General features: G+C 50.5%; 1 protein-coding gene and 1 long non-coding RNA gene across 3 annotated transcripts in view; one reads left to right on the top strand and one right to left on the bottom strand.

The window, feature by feature from the left end:
- The first annotated feature begins 5111 nt into the window (after positions 1–5111).
- On the top strand, positions 5112–12472 carry LOC130541148 (uncharacterized). 2 transcript variants are annotated; one of them, XR_008955193.2, is made up of 2 exons: positions 5112–11480; positions 12146–12472. It is a non-coding gene; the product is annotated as an uncharacterized LOC130541148 (long non-coding RNA). The 2 variants fall into 2 exon arrangements; XR_010111753.1 differs by having other exon boundaries at positions 11260–11480; positions 12238–12472.
- A 3283-nt stretch (positions 12473–15755) lies between these two features.
- The window catches only part of FBLN1 (fibulin 1), a 98845-nt gene continuing 87042 nt past the window's right edge, over positions 15756–27558 (bottom strand). Inside the window, exon 17 of the mRNA XM_034948367.4 lies at positions 15756–16593. Coding sequence (XP_034804258.1) covers positions 16454–16593 — 140 coding nt within the window. The 3' untranslated portion in view covers positions 15756–16453. The remainder of the gene's footprint in view (positions 16594–27558) is intronic.

The raw sequence follows: 27558 nt of genomic DNA, 5'->3' as shown, positions 1-27558 counted from the left end.
GGAGGAAATGTTTACATTCTGTATATTCAATAAAGGATTCCTATCCAGAATATAAAGAAACTTTACAAATCAGTAAGAAAAAACAGACTGATTAAAAATGGGCAAAAGACTTAAACAGGCACCTCATGAAAGATGATATCAAATGACCAGAAAGTATGATAAATGGAGCTGAATATCATTAGCCATATTTTTTATTGTATTGTATTGTATTTTTTTGAGACAGAGTCTCACTCTGTTGCCCAAGCTGGAGTGCCACTGTGCCCGGCCCATATCTTTTAACAAAAGGAACTTAAAACCACAATGAGATACTGCTCAAAAAGGCTAAAAAAGTACTCAGTCATATAGCCAACTAGAATGGCTAAAATGAAAATGACACCACCAGTGTTGGTGAGGATGTAAAGAAAATTCTCATAGTGTTGTAAATTGGTAGACTTTTTGGCCTACACTGCAATTCCGCTCCTGAATATATACCCAACAGAAACTGGGGGGAGGGGGTATCCACCAAAAGACATGGACAAAGAAACCCATAGCAGCTCTGTGTAAATAAATTGTGGTTTATCCCTGCAAGGGAATACTACACCACAATAAAAATCAATGGACTCCTCCTATACCCAATACCATGGAGGAATCTCACACACATAATATTGAACAAAAGAAGCCAGATACTGAAGAACACACACTACATAATTCCATTTATGGGAAGTTCAAGAGGAAGCAAAAGGGTGACAGGAGTCAGGATGCCTCTAGAGGGCTGTGCGCTGACAGGGAAAGGCATGGGAGACTCTTTTGGATGCTGGAAATGTCCAATATCTGGGAGGTGAGTACATAGGTCTATACAAATATAAACATTCCTTAAGCTATACACGTAAAAGATGTACGTGCTTCACTGTATGTATGTTAAACCTCACTTTTAAAAAAATGGGCCAGCCGTGGTGGCTCACGCCTGTAATCCCAGCACTTTGGGAGGCCAAGGCAGGCGGATCATGAGGTCAGGAGATCGAGACCATTCTGGCCAACATGGTGAAACCCTGTCTCTACTAAAAATAAAAAAATTAGCTGGGTGTGGTGGCACATGCCTGCAATCCCAGCTACTCAGGAGGCTGAGGCAGGAGAATCGCTTGAACCAGGGAGTCAGAGGTTGCAGTGAGCTGAGATTGTGCCACCGCACTCCGGCCTGGCAACAGAGCAAGACTCTGTCTCAAAAAAAAAAAAAAAAAGGAAAAGAAAAAAAGACCAGCCTGGGCAATATGCTGAAATCCATCTCTACAAAAAATTTTTTTTTAATTAGGCAGTCGTGGTGGTGCACGCCCGTAGTCCTAGCTACTCAGGAGGCTGAGGTGGGAGGATGGTTTGAGCCTGGGAAGTTGAGGCTGCAGTGAGCCATGCTCCCGCTGAAGTAGAAGGTGGGACTCAACTCTGAAGGTGGGGCTTAGACATGTGACTAATTGAGGACTAACAAGGAGAGGGGATGGCAGAAGGAGCTTTCCATAAGACACAGTCACCTGTGTGCCATGTTAGTTTACCATTGCCGTGGCAACACCCAGAAGTTACCGCCCCTTTCCATGGCAACGACCAGACAACCCAGAAGTTGACACACTTATCCTACAAATTGCTGTGTGAACCACCCGTCAATGTACATATAATTAAAAGTGGGTATAATGTGAGTGCAGACCTGCCTCTGACTGCTGCTCTGGGCACACTGCCTATGGGGTAGCCCTGCTTTGCAAGGGGCAGAACCTCTGCTGCTGCTGTGTACTGCCACTTCAATCAAAACTGCTGTCTAACACCACCGGCTCACCCTCGAACTCTTTCCTGGATAAAATCAAAACCCTTCCTGGGCTAAGCCCCAATTTGGGGGCTCACCTGCCCTGCATCATTGCTACTGCACTCCAGCCTGGATGAAAGAGCAAGATGCTGTCTCAGGCCCAGTGTGGTGGCTGACACCTGTAATCTCAGCACTTTGGGAGGCCAAGGCGGGTGGATCACTTGAGGTCAGGAGTTCAAGACCAGCCTGGCCAACATGGCAAAACCTTGTCTCTACTAATAATACAAAAATTAGTCAGGCATGGTGGCACGTGTCTGTAATACCAGCTACTTGGAAGGCTGAAGTAGAAGAATCACTTGAACCCGGGAAGCAGAGGTTGCAGTGAGCTGAGATCGTGCCACTCCACTCCAGCCTGGGTGACAGAGCGAGACTCCGTCTCAAAAAAAAAAAAAAAAAAAAAAAGATGCTGTCTCAGCAAAAACGCTAAAGCTAAGACCCAAGTATAGAAATCACCTTTTAAAGAAATTTCGTAGCAAAAACAAACAAAGAAAAACAAACAAAAAACTTTCTATGAGGTTGAACAAGTGTTTTCTTAGCTTCCTGCATGCACTCTTGTGGGAGAACAGCTCTGTCCTGGCCTCTGCGTGTGTGCGACCCAGGTCACATGGGCTGGGTTTGAAACACAGCTGGCCTGAATCTTGGCTGGATGTCTTGGGGTCCTCCTGGACCATGAGAACTTGGGGGGCTTGTGAGGAGCTGCGACAAGACTGTTTCTCATTGGCTTCCCTCTCTACCAAGGAGGTTGTCATGAGACTCTGGATGTCTGGTTTCTCCCAGATTCAGAGGAGGTATGAGACTTTCTCCCTGGTCTCCCCACCCCTTGGGGTATAGCCAGAGGACCTGAAACCTCTTAGCTGCAGTCTCAATGGGCTCCTGCGCAGTGGAATACCCTGGCGTCTGTGCCATTGCCCTGCACAAGGGCCATGGGGAGCTGGCGCCTGCAGCTGCTCTTCCCTTCAGTCTCTGAGCAAGCAGTAAACCAAGGCCAAAGAGGACTATTTGCCCCTGTACTGCTGGTTCTGCCAGCCACTGGCCTCACCTTGCCTCATGCTTGACAGTTTGTTTTGTTTTTTTTTTCTGAGACGAAGTTTCACTCTTTTGCCCAGGCTGGAGTGTAGTGGTGTGATCTTGGCTCACTGCAATCTCAGCCTTCCAGTTTCCAGCAATTCTCCTGCCTCAGCCTCCCAAGTAGTTGGGATTAGAGGCACCCGCCATCACACCGGACTAATTTTTATATTTTTAGTAGAGACAGGGTTTCGCCATGTTGGCCAGGCTGGTCTCAAACTCCTAACCTTAAGTGATCCGCCCGCCTCGGCCTCCCAAAGTGCTGGGATTACAGGCGTGAGCCGCCGCGCACGGCCGTGCTTAACAGTTGTTATGCATGAAGTGGATTGTTCATATTCCAAAAGAAAAGGAGAGGTTAAGCCAGGCGACTGGCATCGGCTATGTGCTAACTGCGTACTGAACACTGCGGTAAGCATATACGTGTCACTGAGTTTACTTGTCACAGATTTGCCTTTAGTTATCTTGGATTGTGATCACTGGCCATCTCCATACTGCTTCACTCGCTTCGTTATCATCACTGCTGATTTTGGGGTCACGGCCTGCCATCCAGCAGAGACTAGATGGACAGAACACCCAGGCCATGTCCTTAGAAACTGGCCCTTCGGTGTCTGCAGGATGCCAGCCAGCACAGTTCTCAGAAGGAGACGGTGATCATTGTCCCTTTGAGGCTCCTTTCTCCATGAATGGAGGGAAGTGCAGAACCGGTCCGAATGGGCAGGATGGTGTCTGGAGTTTTGTTACCAAAACAGACAGGACTATTTTTCACCATAAGCTGAAGGGGAGGAGGATGGTGGACGGTGACCAAGCATCACCGAGCCCTCACTAGGTCTCGGGTACCATGCTAGGCGCTTCCACCGGTGCTGCCACCATATCCGTCTCAGAGAGGCTCAACAGCTCGCCCCCACCACGCAGCTTGTCAGTAGCAGAACTGGACTCCAATCCAGGCCATTCTGGCTCCCCGGTCCGAGTTCTTCCCACCACTGTGCTTTGGCTAGAAATGTACATCACTGTTGTTAGAGCCGGTTGCCACGGAAACGGTGTCTCTGCCCTGCATCAGGCTGGCCACAGTCACCTCCCGCTCAGGAAGCAGCCCACAGACCCACCGAGTCAGGCACCAGCCAACGGGCGGGCCTGGCCTCTGTCCACAACTGTGCTGTTTCTGGCTCTGAGGGCCCCTGAGACCGGGAAAAACAACAGCAAGTCCCCATGGGGTCCTGACCAGATGAAGTCTCCCACTTTGCCTCGTCTGTCACCAGCCACAGCTACGCGGCGGGCGCACCATCATGCAGCAGCCACCCTTCCTGTTTTCCTCCTTCCCCAGAGAAGGATTGCTTCTTTTTTCTTTCTTCCATGCCCCTGTATATTAATGGTAGCTCCCTCCCCGAGTGGTTGACAAGCACAATTGTGGCCGATGATATAATATGACTAATAATGGGGAAGCGGTGTGAATACCCAGAGGCGAAAGAGAAAATAAAACAGCGATGACAGTCGCTGCTACATTTACGGTATTTCTTTCCACCGAGGCCTGCGGGCTAGCCGCTGCTGGGGCGGGGGCCGGTCACGAGGAGTTGCTAGCAATAGGCTGCGTCCTGTTGTTGCACGAATGATCTCAACTCCTGCTCTGGGACAGGGGTTTGCTCGCTCATCACATTACAGCAGGCTTGTGTCGGCTGCAGCTGGTAGCCGGGCAGCATTTGCACTCTGGGTGCCTCCTGGGAGAAGCCTGGAGCGCAATTCACTTCAGTAGGAAGGGCGGTAGATGAAAACCTGGAAGCTGCGACAGGAGCCCTCTACTGAGAAAAAGAAATTGCAGAAATCGGCCTAGGGCAACTCTCCGTAAGACAGAAGTTTTACAATGTTCATTTTCAGGTGATTTCTTTTTTCTATTTTTGAGACAGAGTCTTGTTCTATTGCCCAGGCTGGCGTGCAGTGGCGTGATCTCGGCTCACCGCAACCCCCACCTCCTGGGTTCAAGCGATTCTCCTGCCTCAGCCTCCTGAGTAGCTGAGACTACAGGCGCCCGCCACCACGCCCAGCTAATTTTTGTTTTAGTGGAGACTGGGTTTCACCATGTTGGCCAGGCTGGTCTCGAACTCCTGACCTCAGGTGATCCTCCTACCTCGGCCTCCTAAAGTGCTGGGATTACAGGCATAAGCCACCTCATTCAGCCTTTTTTAAAAATTTATTTTTATTTATTACACATTTTTCAAAGTGGTAAAATATACATAAGATAAAATTGACCATTTTAATCATCTTTGAGCATATAATTCAGCAGCACTAAGTTCATTCATATCGTGGTACAGCCTTCACCACCATTCACCTCCAGAACTTTTCTCATTTTCCCTAAGTCCCCATTAAATACCAGCTCTCCATCCCCCTCGCCCCAGGCCCTGGCACCCACCATTCTATGAATGATTCCTGTCTCTACGAATTTGACTCCTCTAGATTCCTCATCTGAGTGGAATCATACAGTATTCGTCCTTTTGTGACTGCAACTCTTATTTCACTGAGCACAATGTCCTCAAGATTTATCCATCTTGCGGTCTGTGTCCGAATTTCCTTCCTTTTTAGGGCTGAATGATATTCCATTGTATGAACAGACCACATTTTGGGTTTGTTTGTTTGTTTTTCTTTTTTTGAAACGGAGTCTCACTCTGTCACCCAGGCTGGAGTGCAATGGCGCGATCTCGGCTTATTGCAGCCTCTGCCTCCCGGGATTCAAGTGATTCTCCTGCCTCAGCCTCCCAAGTAGCTGGAATTACAGGTGCATACCACCACACCTGGCTAATTTTTATATTTTTAGTAGAGATGGGGTTTCACCATGTTGCCCAGGCTGATCTTGAACTCCTGACCTCAAGTGATCTGCCTGCCTCGGCCTCCCAAAGTGCCGGGATTACAGGCAAGAGCCACCACGCTGGGTCTGGTTTTGTGTTTTTTTGAAATAGGGTCTTGCTCTGTTGCCCAGGCTGGAGTGCAGCTGCGTGATCTCAGCTCACTGCAACCTCCCACCCCCCAGGCTCAAGTGGTCCTCCCATCTCAGCCTTCTGAGTAGCTGGGACTATAGGCATGCACCACCACATCCAGCTAATTTTTTTTTTCTTTTTTGGTTGATATAGGATTTTGCCATGTTGCCCAGGCTGGGCTCAAACCCCTGGGCTCAAAAAATCTGCCATCCTTGGCCTCCCAGAATGCTGGGATTACAGACATGAGCCACTGCACCTGCCATAGATCACATTTCGTTTATCCGTTTGTCCATTGGTGAACATTTGGGTTGCTTCCGCCTTTTGGCTATTGTGTAGGGTGATTTCTATTATGATACTCTTTACCTTTTACAAAATTATTTGTATACTAAAAGCATAGGCTGCTTTTATTCAAGTTAGTGAAGTTAAATAATGGCCGACTTCATTGGACCCTGCTTCTAGAATTCATTTCTCTTATGAAATTGAAACGAGCTTTGTCTTAAACAGTTTGGTGCATTGAGAGAAAATTAAGAAAATACAAACGATGAAAACAAAATGTAGTAAAGTAAATTTACAATAAACAATGAAAGAAACTTGCTTTTACTGGGCCTGAAAGACCCCGTGCCAGCCTTCACGTTATCCTGCTGGTAAGTCGCGTAACCACCACTGCGTCTCATTCATCACTGTATCTCTGGGCCTGGCCCTGTACCTGGGTTATAGGAGACATGCCAAAAAAATTTTATTTTTTTAAAAAAGGAGAGTGAGGTGACATTTACTGAGAACTCACAAAGGCACGTGCCTGAGAAAGGAAGAGAAGAACTGGAACAGATATTTTCTGAGCTCCTCTTCCGGACCAGGCACTGTGCCCACGTTTTGTAGTCACCATCTTGCTTCATACTCCCCAAACTCCTGCAAGGTAGTAATTATTAGGCTCACTTTTCAGATGAGAGAACTGATACAGATGAAAAAACTCTCGGGAGCATCTTGAAAGAGTTGGTAAAAAGTGCTAGATATTGGGTTTGGTCCTACCAGGAGTAAGCGAGGAAAGGGCTCTTTTCCCCGGGGAGTTAATATCAGACTTGCCCCCTCCAGAATATTGGGAATGGTCTCCTCGGCTAAGTTGATTTAGTGTGTTCATGCCAAGCCCTTCCTAGGCCTTGTGTCCATGCCTGGTTATTGTTGTGTGTTGTTTTAATTTCATGCATATTTTATTTTTTAATTTTATTTCATGCATACAGGCATTTGCACATAATAAATGTTCAATAGAGATTCACCAAGTTGAACTGAATGTTGTTTGCAAGGAGGAAGGATTGGTTCCACAGTGTCAAAGTTTATCGAGACCTTAAACCAAAGGTAGCCTCTTCTTTCTGCTTGTCATGGAAAGAGCACAGGAGGCCGGAGGGTAAGAAACAGCTTGGCCGTGTCCTACTCTGGGGGAGTTTCTTCGTTTCTGAGGCTCACATTTGTCCTCTGCAAAATGGTAGTAATGATCTCAACCTGGCAGTGTTGTTTGGGGCTGGTGAAGGCCAAGTTGCTGCTGTTTCTCTAACGAAGGTCATCCTCGTCCAGCTGGAAATGTCCTTTCTTCTTCTTTCTTTTTTTTTTTTTTTTTTTTGAGATGGGGTCTCTCTCTGTCACCCAGGCTGGAGTGCAGTAGCGTGATCTCGGCTAACTACAACCTCTGCCTCCCAGGTTCAAGCGATTCTCCTGCCTCAGCCTCCTGAGTAGTTGGGACTACAGGCATGTGCCACCACGCCTGGCTAATTCTTGTATTTTTAGTGGAGGTGAGGTTTCACCATGTTGGCCAGGCTGGTCTCGAACTCCTGACCTCAGGTGATCCGCCCGCCTCGGCCTCCCAAAATGCTGGGATTACAGGAGTGAGCCACAGCGCCCGGCCAGAAGTGTCCTTTCTTTTTAATGTCTATTAGAAACAGGCTGTGCTTCTACCTCTGAGCTCCACATGCCTCTCTCCTCTCACCCCTACCCCACTCCTACCGTGCCTCTCACTGAACACCCAAGGTACCCATTCTCCAGGGCATTAGCCCACCAAGCTGGGCCTCACATCCAGCTGCAAAGATCACCCAAAGCTCTCTGTGCCATGATGAGCTGGCATTGGTCTCACTGTCGTATGACAAACAGGAAAGCTAGCAGGAAAGCCACAGACCGACCTAGTAAGCTTTCTCATGTTACCCTAGGTTAGTCATCGCTGCCAAGTTTTTGTGGCACAGAAAGAAAAAAATAAGCCCCCTCTTAAGCCCATGGAACTGAAGAAGACTGGAATGTGGAGAATGCCCAGTCCTCCTAAATCCCAATTGGAATAATCATGCTGGAATAGATTTCTTCTTGTTCACTCAAAACACTAAGGTTCTCAACAGCAAGTCACCATCACCACAGGCCAGAGTGGATTCACCCTGACCTCAGTGCCATTAGCATTCGGTCCTGGGATGCCAAAGGCTTTCTCTGCTGGGATCTGAGTTTGGGGGTTGAGGTGCTCAAGTTTCCAGGGCGATGCTTCCGGAGGGGTTTTACCAGTTTCTAATACCGAAGGCTCAGGGGAAGCAGTTTCAACTGGGGGCCTCTTTAATCTAGGGAGACAATGGAGAAATAGTTTCTTGTGTGCAAAGCCACTCTTCACACTGGGACGGGCTCTGCTCCCTAGAGCAAAAATTAAACACCTGCTGTGTATGCACAGGAAGGGATGTTCAAGAGAGTGCTTTCTGGGGAATCTGGAGATTTCTTCTCAGATCTGTCTGACTTTTCCTGCAAGAAATGCAGAAAAGGCTGTTGCCTTTTAGGAATGATCAGGAGCACTGTCTACTCCACCGGCTGACTTGAATAACTCACCCTCAAAGGTGCAGGAACCAGGACAAGGTGGCCAGGGTGTGGGACTCAGAGAGCTACAGTCTCACATGACGATAAAACGTCAGGTTCAAAGTGGCTGGCTCATGTTGCTGTCATATTTGGCTCTGCTAACTGCGTAGATTTCCCCATGTAGGATGTTAGGACTTGACTGTTTCCCACTGAGGACCTTAGAAGGGGTGTTCAATGGCCATTTCTGCTGCGACATTTCAATAGCTTCTGGGTCCCACCCTCCAGGCAACCTCTTCTTCCTCAGCCTAGTTCTGTGACCTTGTGCCCCCTGCCACTCCTCCATTCTTAGCTCCACATGGGGCACCCACATCTTCCCCCTCCCAGAGTCCCCTCCCCAACTTCCCACCCCTGTCTGTCCCGCTTTTTTTTTTTTTTTTTTTTTTTGAGACAGAGTCTCATTCTGTTGCCCAGGCTGGAGTGCAATGGCGCGATCTTGGCTCACTGCAAACTCCACCTCTCAGGTTCAAGCGATTCTCCTGCCTCAGCCTCCTGAGTAGCTGGGATCACAGGCACCCACCATCTCGCCTGGCTAATTTTTGTATTTTTTTTAGTAGAGATGGGGTTTCACCATGTTGGCCAGGTTGGTCTCCAACTCCTGACCTCAGGTGATCCGCCCGCCTCGGTTTCCCAAAGTGCTGGGATTACAGGCGTGAGCCACCACGCCCGGCCAGCTCTCTGCAGACACCATCTGGGCGTCCTACACTTCAGTTCAATTCTGACGCTGGCCACCCAGAGTTAGCACAGGCCCGAGAGGATATGGGCTCCGTCCTGCAAGACCATCCCTACTTCAGATGTCAGTTGCAAAGATTGGGCGCTCAGGTTACCCACACTTCCGTCTGACTTGGCTACACATCAGGGGTCCCCAGAACGCCCTCCTCGGGTTTGGTAATTGGCTAAAATGGCTCACAGAACTCAGGGAAACACTTTGGTTACATGTATAGGTTTCTAAGACCTTATACAAACTGGGCCCATTAGTCTTTGCTCCCTGATACTATCTGATACCATCTGGTCTCATTCCTTCCTGAATGGAATAATTCCTTCCTCATTCATTATTACAAGGACAATAATGTCCTTGTAAAGGACATTATTGATGATACAGATGAACAGGCAGACGAAGAGGCACACAGGGCGAGCTCTGGTAGGGCCCGGGCACAGGAGCTTCTGTCCCCGTGGAGTTGGGGGGCGCCACCCTCCCAGCATGAGGATGTGTCCACCAGCCCAGAAGCTCTCTGGATCCTGTAGTTCAAGGATTTTTACGGAGGCTTCATCACTTACGCGTGATGGATTATTAGCTCAATCTCCAGCCCCTCTCCCTTTCCTGGAGGGTGGGGGTGGAGCCAAAAGCTCCAGGCTCCTCGTCGAATCTGGGTCTTTCTGGTGCTCAGCCCCCAACCCCACCCAGGAGCCACTGAGAGTCACCTCATTAAACCAAAGACAAGGGATTAGGAGCTTTGTGTCAGGAACCCGGAAAGAGACCAAATAGAAGTGAATGTTTCTTATTATGTCACACAGCCACACCACGAGGTTGGTGCAGGAGCCCTTGAAGGCAGCCCTTGGAGGATCTGAGACCAAGAGGGCCTGATCAGATCGGAGTTTTGGAAACGTAACCTGGCAGCCTAGGGGAGGACTGGACAGAGTGGGGAGGACAGAGGGGAACTGATTCACCAGAGGGAGGGTGTGAAGTGAGTGAATGAATGAGTGAACCAATGAATGAACAAGATGGGAAGGAAGGAATGAGACCAGATGGTATCAGATAGTATCAGGGAGCAAAGACTAACGGGCCCAGTTTGTATAAGGTCTTAGAAACCAGATCAAGGAGGTAGGATCAACAGTGCCTTCCTCTAAAGAAGCACATTTCCGGCCGGGCGCGGTGGCTCACACCTGTAGCCCCAGCACTTTGGGAGGCCGAGGCGGGTGGATCACCTGAGGTCAGGAGTTTGAGACCAGCCTGGCCAACATGGTGAAAACCCATCTCTACTAAAAATACAAAAATTAGCTAGGTATGGTGGGAGGTGCCTGTAATCCACACTACACAGGAGGCTGAGGCAGAGAGCATGGTTTGAACCCCCGGGAGGCAGAGATTGCAGTGAGCTGAGATCACGCCACTGCACTCCAGCCTGGGTGACAGAGCGAGATCCTGTCTCAAAAAAAAAAAAAAAAAAAAGAAGAAGCAGCAAATTTCCAGGAAGAAGCAGGCTATGGAGATCAGGGCAGGCAAAGGACAGAATTAGGTTAGTGCATCAACTGGGTCCAACCAGGAAGACACATGTGTTTATCTCCTGCAGCACCAAAAACCACCCAGAAGACAGCTCAGTGGACCCTAGCAGTGGATTCTACATGTCTGCAGAAAATGAGCAGAAAACAAGCCAGAGTTACAGCTATCTGCAGAGAGACTACATCCAGGAGGTCTGATGACTCAAAGTAATCACTGCAGTCTGACTTCTACCACTGACACCCTTCCCATACATAATTTAAATGTGTAATTATAATACCATTGCTTAGTTAATGGACACCAATTCATGCAGTAGCTGCCACAAACAGTAATAAACCAGCTGTGTTAGAAATGGATCACTTATCAGTGCGTGCCCAAGCCTCCTAATGCCTCATGATGTTTAATAATTAAATTGTGACACCTTGAACTTGCAGCTGACACCATGAATCACAGTGGAATTCTCCAAATGGAATGCAGCCACACCTCAGCTTCTGTGCTGCGTGCTGCCACTGAGGACGTTCGATACCATTGAAGCCGTCAGATAGAGGTGGGTTATTTCCCTGTGCCCTGCACCTCCCTTCTGGCAAGTCCCTGGGAAGCAGTGGCCACAGATGAGCTGCTGCTCTCTTAAAGACTGAGATCAGGCCGGGCGCGGTGGCTCATGCCTGTAATCCCAGCACTTTGGGAGGCCAAGGCAGGGAGATCACCTGAGGTTGGGAGTTCGAGACCAGCCTGGCCAACATGACGAAACCCCGTCTCTACTAAAAAATACAAAAAATATTAGCTGGGTGTGGTGGTACGTGCTTGTAATCCCAGCTACTTGGGAGGCTGAGGCACAAGAATTTCTTGAACCCAAGAGGCAGAGGTTATATGGAGTCTCGCTCTGTCACCCAAGCTGGAGTGCAGTGGCTCATTCTCGGCTCACTGCAACCTCATTTCAGGAGATGAGACCGGCATCCTTGTGGGAGAAGATGGCCCTGAGCTGGGCATGGCAGAGGGGCTGCAGAGTGTGTGTGTGTGTGTGTGTGTGTGTGTGTGTGTGTGTGTGTGTGTGTGCGCGCGCGCGCACATGCGCACATGTGAGTGTGTGTGAGAGAATGTGTGTGTTGGAGATGATTACTGAAGCCTTCCTGGCACATAGTAGGTCTTTTTTCCCACAAAGAGTAATGTGATTATTGGTAGTAATGGTGACTGTCACCGTGCTTCTCACAGGCCATATTTCAAAAGGTCTACGGTGGCTCCGTTTCTTCTCTGAGACTTCAAAAGTCCTTCAAGAGTGAGTTCCCCTCTCATTCTATGTCCAGGATGAAGACGGATGGCCTCTTGGCACCCATCTCTTTGGCATGAACGATGTGGGGAAACGTGAACGGAAATGGGGAACTGTTGCTGGCACCCAGAAGTCATCCGGTCCGGATGAAGCCAAGTCACACGGAAGTGCCTCCAATTATTCTTCATAAATTCCTCTGAGGTTTCACTTCTTGTCCACACAAGACTTTAATAAAATGTGGCATCTAACTGAATAAAGACTATCCTTTCGGGTGTGTGTGTCATGACAGTACTGTTTATGGAGGCCCTCCTGTGTAGCCGTTCTTGCACTGTTTTACGTAATCATCCCCTTTCATCCTAACAATCACTCCTGTGAAGTATGTGTCCTTATTTTCATTTCGTTGTAGAGAAAACCAAGGCTCTGAGACATTAAGCAATGTGCCCAAGGACACACAGCTAGCAAGTGGCTGGATTTGAGCGCAAGCCTACAAGAAACTGTAAGTTTCTTATTTGTATTTATTAATTCATCATATTGTCATTTCTTCAAAATGCAACTCAATCTCATAAAAGGTCAGTGGCAGAATCTAGGTGGAAGGTGCCCTGGTATTCACTGTAAAATTCCTTCAACTCGGCTGTATATTTGAAAATTTTCATGTTACAATATTAGGAAAAAAACCCTTGATTTCCAGGTGTTTTTTCACCTGGACAAACTTGAGAACTTTGGAAAAGCTGGCTTCCCTCCTCCAATTCTAGTTGGCTGGCTTGGCTGGGTTGGCTGGGTGGGCCCTGGCACCCTCCACTCAACGCCCACCTGCATGTTAAAACGGGTCCTGCTAGGACCCTGGGTAGCCCAGGCACTTCTGACACATGCCACAGACTTCCTCTGTACAGTAGAATAGATGTCCCTTAGGAATAAAAAAAACCAGGCAGCTTTCTGGTCGAATACCACTCTATGAGACCTTCTGGGACCTTCCCTCCAAGTTTCTTCTACCAGATCAACAAGAAGGATTCAACTTGGTGTCTCTGTGTGTTTTGCTGTCTCATGCTGCTTATAAACTGCTTTGCCTTTAGCAATTTCCCTCAGTTATCTTGTTCTAAGGCTACAATTAAGAAGGAATCACTGTTGTGGAGGAACTCAGAGGCACCTCCAGCTCCCATTAGCTGGTCCCTTAATGCCGCTGATGCGAGGCTCTAACAGTAATTACTTTGCAAGTATAATGAGATACTTATGGGTCCCTCAGGTGCCCAACCCATAGCACGATATGAAATACGAAGAGTTAAGCTGGTGGGTAATTTACACAACTGTCTACCAAGTCTCTCCACGATGATTAAGAAAAGGAAATGCCGGATTGAAAAGATGCCAAGCTTCCAGAGCGCATTCACGTGGCTCGATTGACAGTGGCAACCATTATCATCATCACCGTCATCGCTGCTTTTAACGGTTAATGATAATAAGCCTTCACACACGAATGCAGCGCTTTGCAATGCACAAAGCCCTCTTGCACTCATGCTCTCCAGCGCTCCTCACTGCCATCTGGGAATCTCCACTTTGCAGATGTGGAAACTGAAGCTCGGACGATGGCAGTGACTCGCCCTGCTAGCCCTGCCGCGAGAGGTCTGCCTTTGCCTCCCTGATTCTGAATCAGATAGGGTCAGGACTCCCTCTCTTCCCCTGGGCTCCTCAACCTGGCGCCCTCACCGCTCACTTGCGGGCCCCTCCTGCCCTCTTCTGCTCCAGACGGACACGCCCTCTGAGGCAGGACTCTGATTGGACAGCTTGGATCATGTGCTCATTCAAAAACCCAATCAGCAGCAGGGGGCTTGGCTCTGCATTCACCCTCCCCATGGCAGCTGCCCTAACGTTTTTTTTTTTTTTTTTTTGAGACAGAGTCTCATTCCTGTGCCCCGGCTGGAGTGGATCTCAGCTCAATGCAACCTCCGCCTCCTGGGTTCATGTGATTCTCCTGCCTCAGCCTCTCGAATAGCTGGGACTACAGGCGCCCGCCACCATGCCCAGCTAATTTTTGTATTTTTAATAGAGAGGAGGTTTCACCATGTTGGCCAGGCTGGTCTGGAACTCCTGACCTCAAGTGATCTACCCGCCTTGGCCTGCCAAAGTTCTGGGATTACAGGTGTGAGGCACTGCGCCTGGCCTGCCCTAACTCCCGTTAGGAGTATGGGAAACTCTTTTCCCAAAGCAGCCTGCACCTCGGTCTTCCCACCCCACCCTACTGAAGAAGGCTCCCAGAAACCAGCTTTGCTGAACGGCCTGGCTCTGGCGGATTTGCCCCCAGGCTGCAAGTGGGCGGCAGCACTCCCCCTACATGTCCCTTTCTATTTCCTGCCCCTCGCCCTGAGGCTTCCTTTCATTCTTGCAGCCAGCTCCCAGCCCTGCTTCCCTGCCAGGACCCCAATTCCCTAATTCCCTGGCATCAAGAGCTGCATGGATGTTCCCTGCACTTGTTTTGTCCCCGGATGTGGCTCCTTGGACCGTCCAGCCCCACACCTGGCCTCTTCTTTCCCACCAGCTACAGCGGCCAAGCCTCCAGCAGGCCTTGTACTTGGCTGGCCCAGGCTTGGCTTTGATGGACCAGTGACCCAAATAAGTGACCTTGGAAAGGTCTTCCTAAAGGTGGCGGAGACCATGTTCTTGAGAGTTGGAGTGGTGTTGGCTTGAGTGTGGGGCTGAGATCTCACCCAGTGCTAGAGTCCAGGCTGCGAAATGAGGCATAGGATGGGAGAGGTTCTGAGCCACAAATGGGGTCCATACCTAAGAGGATGGGATCAACCTAGGGAAGGATTTGGAGGAGAGGCGTGTGTGGAAACAGAGCCTGGATGCTGAGTCCCTGGAGGCCGGAGTGGGTCCTGGGGCACAGGGAGCCCCTGGCCCCGCCACTGATGCCAATTGGGGTGTCAGTCCCCCAACAAATTCAGTCTGTCCATATCTATTGCTGACACAGGGTTTAGAGAGGGCTTAAATTCAGATAAATGGAATTTGAATTCCCTCTTTGTCTCTCAAATGTGTGAATTTTGGCAGCCGAGTTCCTCTCTCTGAGCCCAGTTTGTCCATCTCAAGATCGTGTGTGATCATACCCACCGCACTGGGCCACCAGGAGGAATGAGCGAAGCACCTCATGTCAAATGCCTGGCCCAGGCCTGTGTCTGGCAGGGACTCATGGCTGCGGATGGGTCATTATTTCCCCCCAGGGATTTCTAGAGAGGATCAGGATGCCACGAGGGATGCTATTGGAAGCAAGTCACACAGAAGCCAGAGCCCTGGGCTTTCCTAGCAGCACCGGACATGGGGCAGGGAACAAACCCGAGCCGCACTTCTCAGAGGGTGGGCATGGCATTGAAAACGACGTGTGTAGGAAGCTTTTCCAATACACAAGCTGGGCCCCGCCCCAGAACCTTGAGGGGCAGGAGGAGCATTGAGACAACCTTGGGCGGGGTGACGCAGGGGGACGGCGGGGGGAGATTTCCAGTCCCTTAGCTGGCGGAAGACTCCTGAGCTGGCAGAGAGCCCTCTTCTTGAAAGACTCTCATGCACAGGCCATCAGGAGGATCACAAAGTTGTTTATTTTCCCACCTATAAGAAAAGATGGATGATGCAGAGTGCTGAGAAATTCCAGCCATTCCCCTGGTGAACATACTGGAGGCCCACATGAGCCTAACAGGCTGTGTCTTTACCAAGGGATTTTCCTCTATTTCAACAGAACTGCAATTTCCCTTCCAAGTGCTCCCCGAGGCATTCTGTCATGCTGCTTCTGGGGATAATTTATCGTCCACGTCTGTGCTATTCTACAGCAGCCATGTCCTTAGAACATAGAAAATCTGATTGGCCAAAAAAAAAAAAAAAAAAAAAAAGTACCAAAATGTCAAATTTCATACAATCAGGACAAGAACTGGTCTTCTTTTGGCATTTGGACTGGCTGCCCCCTAAAAAATGTCTTTCTTTCCTTGGCCCTTAGCCAGGCCCAGCCCAGAGGCAGAGAAAGGGGGTGACACTTAGCCTTCGCATTAAAAAATGAGCAAGGTTTTCAACCAAACAGTTGAGCAATTGGACTCATTTTTTAAACACCGAAAATACATCAGATGGACTTATTCATCTGGCTCAGCTTAATACATGTTGGCCTAATGCTACAAATACCTAACATTAAAAAAGTCTGAGGGTATAAACAAGTACAGGCCACAGTCACTGGCAGCAATGATTTGGCCTGGAGGTGCACCTGCGGCTGTGCGGCAGACCAGCCCTCAGAACCAGTACTCAGAGACGAAGATGTGGACGTTGACAACATTTCGGTGGGAGACCACGCCCCCGACCACATAGTTCATCTCCAGCTTCAGGACGGCATGAAATGGGCCCACGATGGGCCGCACCTGGCGCACGACACCTGCGGAGAGAGCAGAAGGTGTGCCGGAAGTTAGAAGGGACTGCAGCAACGTAGAGATCTGGGAAATGGTTTCCCTCGAGGAGTTTCAGAGCTAGAAGGAGGCGTAGACCTCATGGAGTCCCATCCTACGCCAGATGCTCGAGTCCCCTGAATAACGTCCCCTTCCAAGTGGTCAGCTCAGGCTCTGCTCCTGCCTCCAGGGAGTGGTGAAAGTGAACTCACTACTTGCTGGGACAGCCTTTCCATCATGCACTGCCCAACCTGGAGGAAAGTTGCGGGTGTGAGCTTTGGAACTGGATGGCTCTGGGGTCAATGCCAGCATCTGAGCCCAGGTTTTATGCTCTACCACCATTTACCTGACAGGTGTTTTTTGTTTGTTTGTTTTTTGTTTTTGCGACAGAGTTTCACTCTTGTTGCCCAGGCTGGAGTGCAATGGCATGATCTCGGCTCATTGCAACCTCCACCTCCCGGGTTCAAGCCATTCTCCTGCCTCAGCCTCCCGAGTAGCTGGGATTACAGGCATGCGCCACCATGCCTGGCTCATTTTATATTTTCAGTAGAGATGGGGTTTCTCCATGTCGATCAGGCTAGTCTCAAACTCCTGACCTCAGGTGATCCACCCGCTTTGGCCTCCCAATGTGCTGGGATTACAGGCATGAGCCACCGTGACCGGCCTACCTGAAAGGTTTTAAGGGAGCCTAGAAGAGGGCCTGGCATGCAGTGGGTACCTGATAGACATCTTTCTCCCTCCTTCCAACCCCCTGTGCCCAGTTCTGACCCCTGAGAAGAAATGAAGCAGGCATATCCTCTCCCCCAGAACATCTGAGGATTGTAGTGGGCCCTGGATCCTCCTGCAAGCAGAGCACCCCCAGTTCTCCATGGTGCATGCCTCCGGACCCCTTGCTGTGCATGCCTCTGTGGAGGGTGACACCTGAGCTCACTGTTCAGTGTTTGTGATAACAGGGAAGCAAGAGGTGGCTGGAGTGACAGAGGATCAGAGCAGCAGTGGCATCCCCAGGGCAGTCAAAAGGAGGATGGGTGGTGCAGGGAGACTGGTGTCAGTTCTGGGGAAACAGCTGGGGGTTGCAGGGAGCTCTGCCTGTACCAGGATAGGGATCAGGCAAAGACTGTGGCCAGAGGACAGGGCACAGACAAAGCTTAGCCACGGCAGGGTAGAAGAGGAGCAACCCCAGGCATTCTGAAGATTCCAGGGGATCAGGGTTGGTGGGTAAGGGAGTGGGTGCCACAAGTCCTCCCCAGCCTGGGCCCGCCATCTCCATGGCCCCCGACCAGGCCCAGCTGGCACTGCCTTCCCTCTGCAGGGCACCCAAAGCCTCACAGAGACTCTCCCATACTCTGTACGTGGTGAGAATATGGGACAGTCCTCACTGCACTGTGGAGAGGCTGAGGCCCTTTCGAGGCCTAGGTTCCCCAGCAACAAACGGTGCCATGCCCCTGTGCTCCTGCACTGCACGATTCAGATGCCCAGCATCTGCCAAGGCATCAGCTCCAGCTGTGCAGAGCGGCCTTCCCACCAGAGCAGAGCACTCAGCAGATCCCCTTCGCATGCACACATGTGCTCAACAGGCGCTGGGACAGTTCCCAGGGTTCCAGACATCATGAACAGGATGCTGGTTTCAAAGCTGGTGGGAGATCTAGGATGAAAGGTATGCACCATGCTCTGATGAAGGGTGTGCATTGTCCAGCGGGGGCGAGAATGGAGGTGGGGAGGGCTGGGGAGTCAGGACCGGTTTCTTGGAGGAGGCACCCCTCCTGCAGAGGAAGCTGCACAAGCCAAGGCTGCAGGCTGCTCCCCAGTGTCTGCGGCCAAACAGGCACAGACCTATGGGTGCTGACATTTATGAATGAACCGCCAAGGTCCCTTCTCCGTTCCACATGTTCTGACAGTAGGATTTGTCTAAGGTGGTGTTGAGGGTGGGGATGTGGGGTAACTATCTAACAGGTGGCTCTCTGGTCGTACCATCGGCCAATTTCTATGGCCAATTTCTGGTACCACGTGGCATCACTGAAAGTGACTTGTGGAGAGATGTGTACAAGCAGCTCTCCAGAGCTGGTGTGAGCGGTGTAAACGGTGTGAGCTGGCACTGAGACACCTGCTTGGATGCTCTGTGAAGAGCGAATATGGAGCCTGCAGCTTCACAACCACACGTTGAGAAATAGCTACTGTTTGCCACAAACGGCTGATTCCAGGCTGGATTCTGTGAACAGTTCCTCTGCAGGTTTAGGAAACGTGCACGGGGACAGCCTATCTCCAGCTCTTGGTGCCCAGGACACAGCAAAGGCTCAGGGGAGAACTGAAGGGTCAGGAAGGCCTTCGGTACGAGTGGCTGGTTCCTGGTCAGGAACATCAAGTTCACGCTCAGAAAGAGAATCTGGGCACAACGTTCCCCCCTTTCGCTCTCTAGGCTTATGTTTCAAAAGTGAAAGGCCCAGCAGCTGGGGTGGAATTTCAGGCTGTTCCCTAAGCAAACATGGGCTTTAGCTCCGATGGAGAGATAAGCACAGGCTTCTGCAGGCTGTCAGCACCCTTGCTCTGCCTGCTACCTGGTGATGACATTGAAGCTTTGTCCTGCTTGAAAGCCCATGAACATCTTCAGCTCCCGGCAAAAGACGTGGGCCTGTCACCACCCTGGGCTTGCCAGCAGGCCCTGATGACCGGGTCACTCCTGCCTGCCCCTCCCTGGGCTGGGTCTGCCCACCAGGGTCAGTGTGGGCTTACAGGGCTGAACCTAACACACCCCCGTGGGCCCCCTGTATGTCATATTTTTCTCTCCCCAGGCCCGAGGCCAACAATGGTGCCCCCGCTAGCCACAGTGACCTGCCAACTTTACTGGTACTAGGCACAGAGACACTTTTTACCACCCTTCCTGGCATTCAGAGGTTTGGGGCTTGAAGGAGGAGGAGGAGAGGCTGGGTGAGCCTTGTGAATCACTGTAGGGAGGAATGGCAGGCACCTCCACAAGCAACAGTCAGATATGTCTTTGTTTCAGCTGGGTGCAGTGGCTCACGCTTGTAATCCCAGCACTTCGGGAGGCTTAGGCGGGCAGATCACAAGCCCATGAGTTCGAGACCAGCGTGGGCAACGTGGCAAAACCCCGTCTCTACAAAAAATACAAAAATTAGCCAGGCATGGTGGTGTGTGCTTGTAGTCCCAGCTACTCAGGAGGCTGAGGTGGCAGGATTGTTTGAGCCCGGTAAGGTCAAGGTTGCAATGAGCCAAGATTGTGCCACTGCATTCTAGCCCGGGTGACAGAGCAAGATCCTGTTTCCAAAAAAAAGAGATCTATTTCTGTTATTATTATATTTCTGTATATTATATAGTTTCATATATGATATATAACTATTATACATATAAAACAATATATTATTAAAAATATATCTTATAATGTCAAATTTATATAACTGTATTTTAAATAGTTTAAAGTGTATTTTATAAATTTACATATAAATTTATATAATTATTAATTATATTTACACCTAAGTGTATTTATATATAAATATAATTATATATAAATATCCATATTTGTTCATATAAAATGTTTACATTTACTCTAAAATTTATATATAAAATACAAACATGATAAATATATAATTATCATATTATGTTGATATATGTATATAATTATATTATGTTGATATATGTATATAATAATTATCATATTATGTTGATATATGTATATAATAATTATCATATTCTTATGTTGATATATGTATATATTTACCTTAAAAGTCTATATTTAAATACACACTCCTGGTGCATGTGGGACCATTAATATTATCAACAATTCCAATGCACAGAGGGTCTGCGCATGCTACGTGTGCCTGGCACTGGCTAAATAAGAATGTAGAGAAACTGAAGGTCTGTCCTCAGGGGTCAGTCTGGGGACAGAGAAAGAAGAAGTGCTCATGCAGTGAGCTCCATGTGGGACAGGGACCTGCCACAGACGTTCTAAGTAGGCCCTTTGAGACCTGCAGGATACGAACTGACCTGGCTCCGTGGTAGGACCCCCAGATGGGTTATTTGACCTTCCTGAGTCTCAATTTCCTCTTCTATGAACAGGGATTAAAAACAGCAAACTTTGTCCGGGCGTAGTGGCTCACGCCTGTGATCCCGGCACTTTGGGAGGCCGAGGCGGGCGGATCACAAGGTCAGGAGCTCAAGACCATCCTGGCTAACACGGTGAAACCCCGTCTCTACTAAAAATACAAAAAATTAGCCGGGCGTGGTGGGGCACGCCTGCAGTCCCAGCTACTCAGGAGGCTGAGGCAGGAGAATCACTTGAATCCAGGAGGCGGAGGTTGTAGTGAGCTGAGATCGCGCCATTGCACTCCAGCCTGGGCGACAGAGCAAGACTCTGTCTCAAAAAACAAAACCAAAAACAAAACAAAAAAAAACCCCAGCAACCTTCAAAATCAGAAACAAATCAAACTCGATGTCATCCTTTTTCTTTCCACTGAGAAATGACCACTGGCTATCAAAAAGCATTCTAATATTTAAAGTGATCTGACTCCCAGCCAAAGCGTGGCTGAATTCTTAGAAACATACAGCAGGTGTTAAGTATTTCTCTTGGACTGATTTATGAGAGAGGAAAGCCCTGAACATATAGAAAATGATTGTCCCTAAATACATTGCACCAGAGTACTTCACGAGGTTTGGTCTCTACAATGGCTGAAGACCGGAGCTCCAAGCTGATTGTAAACAGCTGCGTGGTGAGACGAGTGACTCGAAAGGAAGTAAAGGACCACACTAGGGAAAAGGGTGCTGTGAAGGGGAAGGGAGGCGCTAGGCTGAATCACTGATGGTCAGATTCGGGGCCTGGATTTTCTCAGGTTCTTTGCATTTAACACGAAAAGTTATTAAGGTAGAAGAAGTAGGGATGCTGCGAGGGTCGAACAACAGACTGTACGGCTGCACACAGCAGGCGCTCAAGGAATGTGCACCCCTTCCTGCCCTTCCCAAATCCGCTTCTCTATCCCTCCCCTCTGACCTGAAGTCCACACTGCATCTCCCAGTCTGTGCACAACCCCACTCAACCCAGGACCCCCTTTCCCAGGCCATGCCCTGTCAGCGGACCTGCCCACACTGCTCCAGCCTAGCCACATTTTCCTGGGCTCTGGTTTGGGGAACAGGTTTCCTCCATCTCCAGGCTAGTTCAAGCATGACTTCCACCTCCTTGCCCTCACCTCGACTGAACCCAGGCCAGTGGCTGGGGAGGACTTCATGAAAGAGGACCTAAACAGTTCAGCTGGTCCTCAGTTCCTGGCACATAATAGATGCCAAATAAATGCCTGCAGAATCAAGATTCTGATACCACTTTTCTTCATAGCTTCCTAACTACCCATCAACCCATCCATCCACTCACCAATCCATCTATCCATCCATCCATCCATCCACCCACCCACTCACCAATCCATCAACTCACCTACCCATGGATCCAACCATCCATCCATTCACCCACCCATCAACCCAACCATCCACTCATCCATCCATCCATCCACTCACCCATCCATCCATCCATCCATCCGTCCGTCCATCCATCCATCCATCCATCCATCTATCCATCCAACCATCCATCCATCCATCCATCCATCCATCCATCCATCCATCCATCCACTCACCTACCCATGGATCCAACCATCCATCCATTCACCCACCAATCAACCCATCTGTCCATCCACCCACACACCCACCCATGGATCCACCCACCCATCCATTAGATGCTACCCACCCATGAATCCACCCACCCATCCATTAGAGGCTACTCTGCACAGAGGAGCTTTAAACAGGAAGCTTTAAATTGGGTTTTGAGGAATAAATATGAGCGAAGAAAGCAGGAAGGACAAGTGCAAAGCCCAAAAATATGAAGGTTCAGGCCGGTTCTGGGAACGGTGTCAATCTTGGGGAGAGGCAGGCAGATGAGGCTGAGCCATGTGCCTCATCTGGTGGGGACTGCCCCAGGACCTCACTTCGTCAGTCTCAGAGAACCAAGAAGCTGGGCCATTTCCTGGCTGCCTCCCCAACACCAATTCTACACCACTGTTCTTTCAGAACCACCACCAACTTCTCTAACACAGGGAGGCAAGGGAAGGAGGAAGTAGCAGCAAGGAACACTCGCTGCCCACATGCAGCATCGCAAACATGAGACAGCTGCCACCAGGGGCCTGGTTCCATCCATCCACTTGATCCTACAGACTCTGATTTGCCATGTCTCATGTGCCAGACACTGGGACCAGCTGGACTGCTTCATAGAAGTCTTCACAGAAGTCTTCCCTGGACCCCCTATGTCACCTGACACCTGGTCTCTTTCCACTGCAACACTGCACCTGCTCATTGCAGGGGACGCTCACAGTCGGCCTCCTTGTTCAGGGACAGTGTCAGCTCATTTCTGCCCCACCATCCCCAACCCAGGCCCTGGCAGGCCCATGGCAGGCCTTCTGCCATGATCACGTCGTAAGATGAAGGCAGAAGAAGAACAAGAGAGAGTGAAGGAAGGAGAGAAGGAAGAAGGAAAATCAGTCCCTGAAGCCTCACAATCTAGGAACGAAGACAACACTTTGTCCTGAAGGAAAGGGGAGCCACCGAAGGCTCCGGGCGAGAGCAGTTTCATTTGGAAGGACCACCCCAGCAGTAAAAGGCAGGACAAAGAGGTGCATTTCCATCACGCCTGGCTTGTCTGTCTTACCTGCCAGGGTGTTTGCCTCCTACCTTTCCGAAGCCCCAGAAAGAAAAAAAAGGCCACAGTGCTGAGTTCAATTGTGTTAATCTTCCAAATCCTCATCCCTGGCATTTCTGCTTCAGGTCTCAGACGCTGCTGGTATCCCTTGGCGTGTCTGTGCCTCTTAAAGATATAATTAAGCACTTTTTTCTCCCTGTTGAAAAATGTAGGTCCCCTCGGGCGCTTCACTTTCATGTCTTGGCTCTGCTCTGTAAGTTGCAGCTGATGTGCTGGGGATCCAGGATCCTGAACACGAAGTGCTCGGGTCCAGTGGGGAGACCTTCGCTGCCTCTTGGGCTCTGTGGTCCACATTCTCGGCCCCATCTCGAAGCCATCTTTCAGCTCCTGCTATTTGATGTTGCACTTGATTGTCTCTCCATTGTTTGAAATGATGAAAGTCAGTGGTGGGGGGTGCGGGGCGGGGGGGTCTCTCTGCCTGAGTCTCATGTCTCTGACTCTAGACACTGGTTTATAAAGAGACCTAGAGTTACAGCCTCGAGTTCCTAGGTGGCTCTGCATCGACCAGCTGTGTGACCTTGGGCGCGTCATCTTCCCTTCTAAAGTGCAGCCTCCAACGTGAGGCTTGTGATTCTAGCTGACAAAGTGTAATGGAGTGTGCAGGGCTGTCAAAGAGCATTTTAGCAAACCAGATGATGAATCAAGAGACTGCACAATATCTCATACCAGTGCAAATTAACTGTGGCCACCATGTGGGGCCAGCCATGAGCAGAAAGGAAGGGAAGTGTAGGGCTGTGTGGACAAGGTGCTGAAACAGAGAGGCCAGGAGCTCAGAGGAGACCCAAGCAGGCTTGCCCATCACAAGCACCGCAGGCAACTGCGAAGAAGCAAACAATCACCAGCCCTCAGTAAATTCACCCCAAGAGGCTCCCCAGTTCCTGCAGGCGAGGACGAGCAGCACAGACCAATGGCAAAGAGGAAACGTTGAGAATATGTGCGGCCAGGCGTGGTGACTCACGCCTATCATCCCAGCACTTTGGGAGGCCAAGGTGGGTGGATCATCTGAGATCAGGAGTTCGAGACCAGCCTGGCCAACATGTCGAAACCCTGTCTCTACTAAAAATACAAAAATTAGCTGGGCATGGTGGCAGGCGCCTATAATCCCAGCTACTCGGGAGGCTGAGGCAGGGAGAATCACCTGAACACGGGAGGCAGAGGTTGCAGTGAGCCGAGATCACGCCACCACACTCCAGCCTCGGTGACTGAGCGAGACTCTGTCTCAAAAAAGAAAACACAAAAAAGCACATGGAAGTACTGTCAGCACTCACAAAGCCACCAACTAGAGTGTGGATGGGCTGGAAAGAGGCCACACAGCAGGAGACATGGGTGGAGACAGAGAGACCCTATGTGCCCACAGCCGCATTCAGCCCCCATCGCAGTTAGGGATGAGACACGGTCGCCCTCCTTCTCCTGGGGAGAAAAATGAGGCGCTACTAGTAGCACCTTCCAGATCACGGAGCTAACAGGGCCGCAGGTTTCCGTCCAGCTGGGACTGACCTCAGAGCCCAGATCTTCCCATCCCACTGCATCCCCTTCCTCCTGTCTGCAAAATGGCGCGCAGGACACTTCCTTCCTCCTGTCTGCAAAATGGCGCGCAGGACACTTCCTTCCTCCTGTCTGCAAAATGGCGCGCAGGACACTTCCTTCCTCCTGTCTGCAAAATGGCGCGCAGGACACTTCCCGACTGTACTGCCCTTAGCTGACTCATAAACACACGGCAAAAACAGCAGAAAGCAATTAGAGAGAATCGCATCAGAAGCTGGTGGTGCAGTCGAAGGGACTGAGCTCCCGAAACCTGGTCTCTGCTTGGCTGAGAAACGCCATAAAAGCCGGGAAGCAAGGGGGACAGGTGTCTGGGCTGCATATTTAAAATACCAAGTGTCAGTCAACATGTCTCAGCAAAACTCATCATCCGTATTTCTTGATGGTTATAAATGTGCTCCTTCCGCAGGTCTCCCGTGAGCTAAATCAGACAGTTTGGAGGGGACAGCTGAAGGTAGCTGAACGAAAGAGACAGCTCCCAGGGTGCACCTTTCCCCTTCGGGAAAAATATGAAGGGAAATGTCAGCTTTGGACTAAAGCCCTTCAGCCTTCACCTGTGGCGAGGGAACTAACATTTCTGCAGTGCTCCGTCATCACAGAGCTCACTCACATCGACTGTCTCTCCTCTCATCGCAAACGCAGGCAGCGGGGGCTCACCGGGGAGAAAATTTGGCTCTGTGTGGTTACGTGAGTTGCTGACAATCACACGGCCAGCAAGCAGTAAACCAGAACTGGAGCCCAGGCCCTGGGCCACTGCCCCTTCCACCAAGCTCTGTGGCCTTGCCAAAGGAAGACAAGGTCTGGGAGAGTTCTGGAAGGATCTGCTGTCTGAGGCACCTCCTTTTAGGAGAAATGAACTTGTGACTGAGACTAGAGGGATAAGAAATCATGTCCCCTCCCTCCGTGTGTCTCCTGAGCCGACCTCAGCCTCCACCCACCTACCTGCTGGGTGGGGTCCTCCTGGGCCCCCGACCCAAACTCGGAGTCCACTCCAATCTCTCCAGACGCCCCTCCCAGATGGACAATTCAAATCCAAGCACGCCAAACACTGACCCACCCTCCTCCCCTAAACCCACTTCCCTTCCTCCCCTACCCCTCACTCTCCAGGCAGGTACCCCCAAGCCAGGAACTTGGAGTCGCCCTCGACAGGCCCCTTACTCCCATCCCTCAGGTTAAACCATCACTGACGCCAATGGATTCTATTCTTAAAGGTCTCCAGACTCTCCTCCCTTCTCTCCCCACAACCCCACCTGGCCTCAGTTCCGGCCTCATCGCATCTACCTGAACACGTGTACCACCTTCCTTTTCACCCCTCCCATGCCCCTTCCCACTGTGCTCAGAGCCAGGAGGTAAATCCAACCGTGGGGGCCCACTGTAGCTCTGCAGCGGGCTCTTCTCACCCTACCCCCACCCGGGCTCACAGCAGGTGAGACACTTCTTGCTGAGGCCCATGGCCCCGTCCAGCCCAGCTCTCAGCACACTGCCCCAGCCACACTGAACCCCTCGCAATCCCCCAAGGTGAGGGGGCCACGAAGGGCAGGACGAGTTCAAGTCTTGCCAACTTCACTCAAAGACCTGGGCACACCAGAGGGGCCAAGTCCTGCCCTCTGCCTTCCGGAGTGAAGGCTACTCTGCCTCCTTCTACAGATGCAATGAAGGTCTGGAGGGATGGGGGGAAGAGAGGCTGGCCCGGCGGGCAGCCCTTGAGTGCAGAGAGGGGGTCCTGAGCCCCAGGCCTGCAGGTCAGAGCAGAGCCCTCTCTTCTCTATCTGACAAGCACAGAGCGCTTGCTGTGGGTGGCTGCAGTGCTGGGTGCTGGGGTTACCAACATCACCTGGCCCTGGTCTGGCTCTTCATGCGGCTCTCAGCCACTGGGAGAGCAGGCACAGGGGATTGGGGCAGCAGAGGCTGATAAAGGTAAGCAAAGCTCCTTTGGGAGAGCTTCGGAGAAATACACACCCCAAACCGGGAACTGGTGTCATGGAAGCTTCCCCAACGGGTTAACCTTGAACTGACTTTGAAGAACGAGGTGCCCAACAAGAAAAGGGCGATGGGAGGGTGCTCTGCGGGGAGGGTGGAGACATGAGGCAGCTTGGTGCTCTCAGTTTTCCTGAGCAGATGAGAGTAAAGGAGGGAGGGCGAGGGGAGAGGCTGATGAGAGGGGCAGGCCAGTCATGCCCCTTCTCTCTCCTGGAGCCATGGGAGCCGCTGCTGGAGTTCAGCAGGAGGGGACAGGTGAAGTTGGTGGAGAACCATCACTTTCTTCTCCTTTACTCCTGAGAGGCGCCATGAATGAGCCAATTCAGGGCAAAAAGGGGCCCCCTGCTTCAGGGCCATGGCACAGAGTCCCCCCAGGCTGGAGCAAGGCCACGTCCTCAATGTCCCTTTTCCAGGCCATCATCCCAGAGGCTCGCGAATCTGCAGATGACTGTCTGCGCTGCCATGGACTGAACATTTACGATACACCTACGCTATGGACCGTGCTCCATGTTGTCAGGATGCAGAAGTGACAACTGAGATTTCAGGACCGGGTCAGGCCTCAAAGAGTAGAACTCTGCCCTCCCCAAGGTCGCTGGGGAAAGTCATGACAGCAGGAACCCCACAGAGTCCCAGCATGATGTGTGCATTCTTAATTCATGTCACCTGAGCCTGGAAGCTCCTGTGTGCC

The sequence above is a fragment of the Pan paniscus genome, chromosome 23, assembly GCF_029289425.2.
Source record: "Pan paniscus chromosome 23, NHGRI_mPanPan1-v2.0_pri, whole genome shotgun sequence".
Taxonomy (NCBI): domain Eukaryota; kingdom Metazoa; phylum Chordata; class Mammalia; order Primates; family Hominidae; genus Pan; species Pan paniscus.
The sequence above is the reverse complement of the archived record's forward strand: the minus strand, read 5'-3'. Positions and strand labels throughout refer to the sequence as shown.